This window comes from Humulus lupulus, chromosome 5 (assembly GCF_963169125.1).
Source record: "Humulus lupulus chromosome 5, drHumLupu1.1, whole genome shotgun sequence".
In the NCBI taxonomy this organism is placed as follows: domain Eukaryota; kingdom Viridiplantae; phylum Streptophyta; class Magnoliopsida; order Rosales; family Cannabaceae; genus Humulus; species Humulus lupulus.
Genome location: NC_084797.1, coordinates 194895079 through 194905368, shown reverse-complemented (window position 1 = coordinate 194905368; position 10290 = coordinate 194895079). Strand labels below are relative to the sequence as shown.

Here is a 10290-nt window from a genome sequence, read left to right as displayed (position 1 = left end):
TTTTTCTTTGCATTCCATATCGGTAGGTGATGTTCTTTACCACAAAGTCCAAGAATTTTTTTGAGGTAATTGTTGCCAGAGGTTCGACCTCGGTCCACTTTGTAAAATAATCGACCGCGACTACTGCATACTTAACTCCACCTTTTCCAGTTGGCAACGAGTCTATGAGGTCAATTCCCCACACCGCAAATGGCCATGGGGAGGTCATCATAGTTAGCTCAGAAGGTGGAGCTCGCGGGATTGTAGCTGTAACGCCCTACTTCCTTAGAGTCGTTACTAAGTGAGTTTTAAACGTGCTTTTAACTCGCTAATCGAGGTTTTAAGGCAAACGTGTAATCAAACCATAAACAGAGTCTTAAACTTTGAAAATAATTCCATTTACTGAAAATCACAAAATGTTTAACATTTGGGATCCCAAAATACTGTTTATAAATATTTACAACTCAAAATATATTTAAAGTCGACTAAATGACAAAATAGGGTTCTTTACAAACAATTCCCAAAAATACCCTTGGCCGTGGCAGCCAGGTAGACCAGACATGTACGCGCCGCCTCACGCTCTCCATACTCATGGTCGGTTGACTTTCTCTTTGCCCTTACCTGCACCACAAAGCACCCGTGAGCCGAAGCCCAGCAAGAAAACTCCACATAGATATACAACATATGCATATAAACCACTCAGCATACAACAAATTTGCCAACTGGCTAAACATATACGGCCTAGCCGTCCCAGGCGCTTTACCAGGCCCTGGGTTGCAGTCTTCACCGTAAGGATATCTCAGGTATCCTTTAGGGTCTAACCCTAGCAACTCGCACCCCGTGTGCTAAACGCTGCTCCCGGCCCCTTGTCGCTCTCGGCCTTCGCCGTTCCCGGCCTTCTCATTTCCCGGCCTTCGCCGTTCCCAGCCCTTGTCGATCACTCACATATGTGCATACACATCATAATTAAAACATAACTTAAACATATATTAACACAATCAATGGGCTACACCCAACACATAATCATATAGGGTCGTGCCCTGCAACACAACCATGGGGCCCGCCCTGCTCTGTGGGTACAACAGTTTTCTTACCTGTGTTCCGAGCTTCTTGAGCACTGGATCCTCGAGCACGATCCTCTAGTCCGAGCCTCACCGAGAACCTAGTCACAACACATAAGTAACACTCCCATTACTAACTATTTTAAAAGCATCTCCCAGAACCAAACCCGAGCCCTCGGGACCTCCCGGAACCCCACACAAAGTGGTGGAAGCGTCCCCCAAGCCCCCTGGGAAAAAGCCTAAAAACAACAATTTTCCCCTGCCCAGAAATGGCCTAGCACCATGGCGCCCAGAAGGGCTCCCTTCCCCTGAAGCTGCCTAGCGCCGCGACGCAGAAGAACAGGGCCGCGACGCCCCTTCGCAAACCCAGAAATCTAGGTTTCTCCCAACGTTTTCCCCAAGCCAAAACATTCCCAAACCAATACCAATGCATACCTAAGTCCCAAATTCAATTCAAAACCCCCAAATAAACCATCTAACAACCCAAAAACATCATCAACCAGCTCAAACACGCAATCAAACCTACAATTCATAATTTGGTTTAAAACTTCAGAAACTTAAACCAAGCCTTTCAAAACTTAAACCTCCCTTTAAAAATCTTAAACCATACCAGATAAAGACTTATGCGTGGAATTCATACCTCAAGATGGAATTCGACCTTGAGCCACCGCCAAATCCACTTCCAAGCTTGACACCCTTTGATTTTCTAGCTGAATTCTACAATTGCTAAGCCAAAACCCAGCTTTCAATATTCAACCTAACCTCCAAAATCAAACTTGCAAGAAACTAAAATTCAGAGATGATGCCTTACCTCTGGACAAATCTTGGCCTAAGCTTGACTCTAGCTGCCCCAAACTTAGCTTGAACTCCTTCTTTGATCTCAAGAAACTCAACTCCAATCTCAGCCCTAGACCCCTTCTTCCTTTCCTTCTTGCTTCTTCTCAAACATTCAGCAAAATTCTTTAATTTGTCTAAGTGTAGAAAAACGTGAATGACTATCCTTCAGCCAAGGTTATCCCTTCCTAAAGCCTAATTACCCAACTACCCTCATTTCTATTTTAGTCTCTAACTAACCCTCAAGGCACTTTAGTCCTTTCCTTAATCCATTGCAAAAATACCACTTTCACACTTAAAGTAACTATCCTCAAGAGTTACCTATAGTTACCCAAGTTACTAAAATACCATTAACCATTAACCAAAAAGTCCCCAACTAAATTTATAACAATCCCGAGATACCCCGAGACTCCTCACGAGCCGGGTATAAAATCCCGTTGTGACTTTAAGCGGAATAGCTCTCTAGGACCGTCTCAAAACGTGCATCACAAATATATCACCATTATATCGAAAATATCACATATATTACATTTATGCCCTCAACGGGCTAAAATTATCAATTTGCCCCTAACAATCAAACGGGCCCACATGCATATTTAATCGCCTAAACATGCACTCTAATCACATATTCATTAAATTCACATAAGTTAACATAGTATAACAATTATTTCCTTCCAAACACACTAATCAAGGCTCCAAGCCTTATTAGCAAATTTGGGTCGCTACAGTAGCGAACCGTTGGTACTTATCGCATCTCTTAACATACTCAAATGAGTCTGCTTTTATAGTGGGCCAGAAGTATTCTTGTCGTATGATTTTCTTAGATAGGCTATGCCCCCCAGTGTGGTCTCCACAGAATCCTTCATGAATCTCTTCTAGGATTTTTTTGGCCTCAGGTGGAGTCACACATCGGGGTAATGGCATAGAGTACCCTCTCCGATATAGCCTTCTTTCCACAATAGTGTATTTGGGAATCTGATACATTAGTTTCCGAGCCTTGTTTCGTTCTACTGGGAGAGTGTCGGTTTCAAGGTAATCAACTATTGGGGTCATCCAGGTTGACTCAGAGTTAATCATGCAAACATCTTTCTATTCAGGCTCACTAATATTGGGTGTCGACAGATGCTCGATTGGCACAACATTCAGCGCATCGATCTCGGTGGATGTGGTGAGCCTGGCTAGGGCGTCTGCATTCGAATTTTGTTCTCGGGGAACTTGCTCTATTGTATAGAACTCGAAATGTTCGAGTGCTATTTTTGCCTTCTCTAAATACGTGGCCATCTTTGTTCCGCGAGCCTGGTATTCCCCTAAAATTTGGTTGACCACCAACTGCGAGTCATTGTAGCAATGTATTGCCTTAGCCTTGAGTTCCTTGGCTATTCGAAGTCCAGCCAATAAGGCTTCATATTCGGCTTCATTGTTAGATGCTTCGAAGCCAAATCTTAAGGCGGAGTAAAATTGACTTCCAGTTGGAGTGATCAATATGATTCCTGCCCCCGGTCCATTTTTGTTGGAGGATCCATCGACATAAAGTTTCCACAACTCGTGGGCTGTGGTTATAACTTCGTCATCAGTTACTCCAGTACATTCCACTATGAAGTCTGCCAAAACCTGTTTTTTTATGGTTGTTCTCGGATGATAAGTGATCTCAAATCTTCTGAGCTCAACAACCCATTTTAACAATCAGCCTGAGGCTTCTGGCTTTGACAAGACTTGCCGCAGTGGTTGGTCGGTCAGCACATGGATGGGGTGCGCTTGAAAGTAAGGGTGGAGCTTTCGAGATGAGTGAATTAGGCTGAGAGCCAACTTCTCCATTATGGGGTATCTCGATTCTGCCCCCAGTAATCTTTTGCTGACATAGTATACTAGCTTTTGTACCTTCTGGTCTTCTCGGATGAGCACGATGCTGATGGCGTGCTCGGTTGTAGCGAGATACAGGTACAAGATTTCTCCTGTGATAGGTTTTGACAAGATAGGAGGCTCCGCGACATGCTTCTTGAGCTCCTGAAATGCCAGCTCGCATTCCTCTGTCCACTCAAATTTTTTGCCCCCTCTCAGAAGGTTGAAGAATGGAAGACAGCGGTCTGTAGATTTTGAGATAAACCTACTTAATGCCGCCATCTGCCCAGTCAAACTTTGGACATCTTTATGTTTTTGATGTGAGGGCTTGTGAATTAGAGCTTGGATCTTGTCAGGATTAACCTTTATTCCTTGCGCGTTTACTATAAAGCCCAGGAACTACCCCGATGATACTCCAAAGGAGCATTTTTGGGGGTTGAGCTTCATGTTGTACTTTCGTAGCACGACGAAGCATTCTTCGAGGTCGTCCACATGGCTATTGTTATGTTTAGATTTGACCAACATATCATCAACATATACTTCCATGTTATTACCTATTTTCTCGGAGAACATCATGTTTATAAGCCTTTGATACGTGGATCCAGCATTCTTAAGCCCGAAAGGCATGACATTGTAACAGTACAAACCTTTATCTGTCACAAAACTCGTAAGTTCTTGGCCTGGGGCATGCATGGAAATTTGGTTATATCCTGAATAAGCATCCATGAATGACATAAGACCGTGCCCAGCTGTGGCATCTACGAGCTGATCCATCCGAGGTAGGGAAAAGCAGTCCTTGGGGCATGCCTTGTTGAGATCGGAATAGTCGATGCAAGTCCGCCACATTCCGTTAGGCTTCAGTACCAAGACCGGGTTTGTGATCCAATCAGGGTAGAAGGCGTCTTGTATAAACCGGTTCGCCTTTAATCTGTCAACTTCTTCCTTCAAGGCTTTCTTCCTATCATCGTCCAGGAGCCTTCGCTTTTGCTGTTTTGGGGGGAAGCTCTTGTCAATGTTAAGTGCATGGATTATTACATTAGAACTTATCCCTACCATGTCCAAATGCGACCATGCAAAAACATCCTGGTTCTTCTTTAAAAAGTCAATTAATTGCTATTTTGTTTCTTCTGAAAGGTTTTTCCCCACCTTCACAGTTTTTGGAGGATCAGCTTCTTCGAGCTTGACCTCATCGAGCTCCTCTAGAGGCTCGAGGTCAGCCCTTTCTTCTATTCTTGGATCGATCTCTTCGTCTATTTTGAAAACCGTTCCATTCTTATCTTTAATTACAACAAGTGTTTGTGCACTTTTCTGCTTCTTCCCTCTAATGAAAATGTTGTAGCATTCCCTCCCTGTGAGTTGGTCCTCTTTCAGAGTCCCGATGCCAATGGAAGTCGAGAACTTGATGGCCAGATGCCTGACGGACAAAACTTCCCCCAGCCCTACTAGGGCGGGTCTCCTGAGCAGAACGTTATAGGCAGATGAAAGATCCACCAATATGAACTCCATCATCTTGGTTATCGAGACTGGGTAGTCTCCCAAGGTTACAAGGAGTTCAACTTGAATCTACCGGGGGGGGTCTGACTTGAATCAGTGGGAACTGGTTATTGTTGATTACAACTCCAGTTTCGCGCCTCAGCGCAGGGTGCTTACGCCCATTGAGATGATCCCTCAGATCTGGATTAGATGGATTATCATGCCCCCGATTATGGTTCAGATGCTCCCGTAAATCTGGGTGATTTCTGCGATTCCTAGTGTTCCTGGGTTCCTGGTCGTATATACTCATAGACCTGGTGTCACCCGAGCCTTCGCTGACATGACTCATTGCACGATTATTTAGAGATGGGTTTCTTGCTTGTCGCCTTGTCTCAACAGTTTGAGATCGAGACATTTGGCTTATCGTGGGATTGGGACCCCTATGCTCCCTAGTAGTTTCCCCATTCCCACGCCTTCGCCCAGCTCGCCGTTCCTTATCACCATGGTTCGGTTGTGCATCCCTCTGAATTGGCGTGGGGTGCCTTATCGGCGATGGTGGGTGTCTTATTGGCGATGGTGGCTGCCATCCGTTACGGGGCCTAGAAGGCCTTGAGTTTGCTCAATCAGGTTCTGCCAAATTCTGTGCGGTACTAGGATTTTAGGTCCGAGCCTCCGAGGGAGCTCGATTATTCCCTACCCCGGCCGGTGCCTCCGCAGTTGGGTTGGCAGGACCTTCAGCCTGGTTACTTCTCCGGGTTCTCGACAAAGCAGGTTGCTCTGCAGGCAGCGGAGGTTGCTCCGCTCTTCGGGTGGCCGCGTTTTTGTGCGGCCTTCCTCGAGGTCTACGTGGAGGAACGTGAACATCCCGCAGAGGCGGAGCCTGTACTTCTGGCGAAGGTGGAGCTTGAGTTGCCTGCGATTCAGCAGCTAGTCTGGCTAGCTCTTCGTTGCGTTTCTTAGCTTCTGCCAATTGCTTTCGCAGTTGACAATTTTCGAGTTCCACTATTGGGACGTACCGTTCAGGATTGTAGTACATGTCCTCGTCGTTCCTGGGAGTAGGTGGTCCTCGAGAGTCGAATGAACCACTCCTCTCATCGAGATCTGAATTCACCATAGGCTGCTTTCCAGGGCGCCGGAGGTACTCAGCTTCATCTAAAATTTCCTCCTCAGGAACATTGGGATCATTTGCAGCCATCGCTACTCCGAGAGGCTTCCTGACTAAACAGACTTACGCATGTACTGTTTAATGGCTCTCAATGAAAGTATCAAACTGTTGACGTTGTTTTTCGTCAACTTAAATAAGAAAGCAAATTAAACAAGAAAATATTGGAGGAAATAAGTAAAGATGAACACAGCAGGTTTTTTACGTAGTTCAGCAGTTGATTCTGCCTAGTCCACGAGTCTATGTTATTAAGACTTGGAAGTTTTCTGGAAACTTTTCAAAGAATAGTTGCCCAGAGTTTTTTCTCCAGAAATCAGAATTCCTCTCCTTTACAAATGGTGCTTCCTTCTCTATATATAGGGAATGTTACATAATTCATTCCCACACATTTCAGGAATGAATTCTGGAAATCAATTAATATAATGCCTTTCAATGCATGATTTCCCACATACACGGAAATGTCCCATGGAAAGTGGGATCGGATAACAGATTAAATGATACCCCTTAAATATTGGGATTGTACAACAATAAACATGTTCACATGTAACTGATTAATCCAGATACGGGATTCATCAAATATTCGAGATCAGCAGTTGGCATTGAACTCGCCGAGGCTATCAGTTGATCACGAGCTCGTCGCCTAGTTTCGCCTATGCACAGAACAAAAGTAGATGTTTGACGATGTTGCCACATTCGAGCTTACACTTACCAAGCTCAAGGATCTTGCCTGAAGGCAATCAGGGAGAGATATATACAAGTGTCATACTATGGCCATTGCGAGCTCAGAGTGTATTCGAGGCTATACATCCCGAGGTCGTTGTTTACTTCAAAAAGGTCCGACTGTAGGATCATATGACGACTGTACATATTTTGACCTCACACCTGACAAGCCCAATTTTCGGGGTCATAATTTTCCATCTCGAAATCTTGGCGTAACAGTTAGGCATTGCCAAAATTTTCATCAAATTTCTTCACAGAGTATTGCAAATATATTGTTAATGTATCGTTAGACATTGTTAAATATCATTTTTTGGGCCTAAAAACCATGTTTTCAACGCACCATCGCAAATGCATCATAATTGCATCGTTAGACATCAATTTTTTTGCCCAAAAATCATATTTTCAAGGCAACATCGCAAATGCATCGTTAGACTTTATTTTAAATTTTTTTTTCAATTTTCAGAGTTCTAGATCTGGAAAAATAAAAATAAAACTAGAAAACCTTGCACATAAGCATTCAAAATCCAATTATAGTGTTTTAAGTGAATATTTTCTTTTGTTTAAGTTTTGAAATGGTATTTGAAATCTTCAAAACTTTTTTTTTAATGACGGGTGCTTCGTCAATGGTGATAGAGTGTAGGTGTTTCAATGGTGTTTAACAATGATTTTTTTTTTTTTATCTTGATTGATTGTTGTGGGTAGAGAGAAGTTGACAAAGAGAATGAGAGAGAGAGAGAGAGAGAAAACAAGAGAGACAATTTGTGAGAGTGATGGTTTTCAAATGGCAGGGGCAATCTTGTTCAATTATTAAAAAAAATGCATAATTTTGTGATAATCTTTAAGAATGACATAGTGTAAAATTAGAATATATTATGATGCATAAATCATCAAGTTTTACAAACATATTAAAAACACCACCACATGAACACATTATTAATTTGTAACATATCACGTGCCTGGCACATGTCAGAATACTATAGTAGACTATGTGCATGCTGTAAATTGTAAAAGGTAATATAACAGAGTCCATCAATTCGTTTCTAAAATAGAAAGGAAAAGTTCCTTTGGATTAATCACACAAATCCAAGATCCAATAACAATATATATGCCAAATTGCCAATACACAACCACACAAGTGAATCGCACATTATTATGTTAAATTAATAATCATGCTTTTTCTGTTATATATGGACGGCCTCGAGAGAGTTCCAAGTCAGAGGAAACTTCCTCTGCAAATTTAACTATAGTACTATACCATATAAATTATAAATAATTACATATACATATATTAATATATGAGTAATGATAAATCTTTTCTTAATTTGTACATTCAAATTATATAACACATGATGTATAAGTAATCTCATTCATGAATATTTTTAAACATCACGATGTGTATTTTGATTGTGGAAATTAAAAGTATTACTCTTGATTAAATATATGACCAATTAAATTATATATATGTGTTTATCTATATTGTTAAGTAATAACAATAATAATAAGTAAACAATATTATACCATTCTGACGCAAAGAAAACAACCACGTTCCTAACATGTAATGATTAACAATGAAGACTTGCTGATTAGTATATATATGTGTAATTAATGAAGCTATTTCTATATTTATTTTTTTCTTATGATAACTCCCTGTTATAATAAAAGGGGGGAATAAAAAGGACGTACGTACGTATACAAAGTTTACTTATGCGAATGGACCAATATGACTCGAACTTATATTTTAAGAAATGTTCTTTTATTTATTTGTATAAGTATATATTGATCTGGAATAATTTGTTGTAACTAGAGTTAATTTGGCAATTAAAGTCCTATAATAACAAGACTTAGGTTGAACCATAATTGCACTCGAGTATTCAACAATCTAAATTTGTGTATTCTTTCTTTGGAAACGTAGTTAAAATTTAGATCACACATATATACGTATATATTTTTAATATAACCTTGCTTTAGTGTCTCTAATAATATTCACAGTACAAATTAAATTTTCATGATTGCAAGAAATTAATCTTTAATAATTAATTTTGTAGGACCACAAAGATGCTGTCTAGACGTCAAAGATAAAATAAGCAACTTCCAATGGCTTAACTTGTACGTTTGACCAACTCTATATAAATACTCCACCCCAAACAGAAACTAGTTTATATATTAAACTATACCTAATATACAACTTTTCACTCGTATATATATACACAAATATATCATCTATACTAATTTAGCTCTAAGAGGAAATTAACAAAGAAAAAAATGGTCCAAACTCTCAGCTTCTTCATCATCACCATTATCTTGCTTACAACTATTCCTTATAAAGAAGCTCATCAACAACATTTTCTTTCTTCCAATTTAGTCTCATCCCAAGAAATAATCAACCAAACATGCACCAAATGTGCGGACCTATCGGAGGTCTTCAGCTACAACTTCTGCGCGGCTTCACTCCACAACGTTCCCATCAGCCACGCCATCACAAATCTCCAAGGCCTAGCTCTAGTGGCCATGGAGCTCGCCCTAGATTACGCCTCCGCCACAGTTGTCACCATTGAGAAGATTCTCGATAATAGTATTAATGATTCGACTACTACTGGTTTGGATCCTTTTTCGTCGATGTGCCTGAACGATTGCTTGGAGTTGTACTCCGATGCTGTCACCACGCTCGTCGACGCCATCGAAGCTTTTATGAACCAGAATTATGAGACGGCTAGGGTTTGGCTCAGCGCAGTGATGGAGGCCTCGAGTACTTGTGAGGAAGGGTTTAAAGAAAGAGGTGAAGAAGTGGAGTCTCCTTTGGTGAAGGAGAATTATCGTCTCTTTCAGTTGTGTGATATTGCTCTTTGTATCGCTACTTTGCTTACTTCTCATTCGTCTTGAAAATTACCTTTTTTTTTCTTTAAAAAAATGTATATATATATATTGAAGATCATCTATATTATTACTCTTTTATTTTAGAGAAAATAAATCTTTCTTGTGTTAAGTTTTTTTATCTTGTGGTTTGAATTAGATATAGTTTTCTTCATTTTTCTTATATTTTGCTTCTTAGTTCGTTTTCTCTACATATATTTTTCTTAACAATAAATTAAGGTTATTTTATTTTACAACTTCAGTCAAAACAATAGAAGAAAAATGCAATTGTTAATATTAGAATAATGCTATAAGGCACCTTGCCTACATATAACACCATGGTTAAATTTATATAAAAGGAAATGAATATAA

General features: G+C 40.6%; 1 protein-coding gene across 1 annotated transcript; it reads left to right on the top strand.

Annotated features, from left to right (window-relative positions):
* Window positions 1–9237: 9237 nt before the first annotated feature.
* LOC133833901 (pectinesterase inhibitor-like) lies at window positions 9238–10038 on the top strand. The gene has a single exon (XM_062263500.1). The coding sequence runs from the start codon at window positions 9331–9333 to the stop codon at window positions 9946–9948; it is 618 nt and encodes a 205-aa protein (XP_062119484.1). The 5' UTR covers window positions 9238–9330; the 3' UTR covers window positions 9949–10038.
* Window positions 10039–10290: the final 252 nt, after the last annotated feature.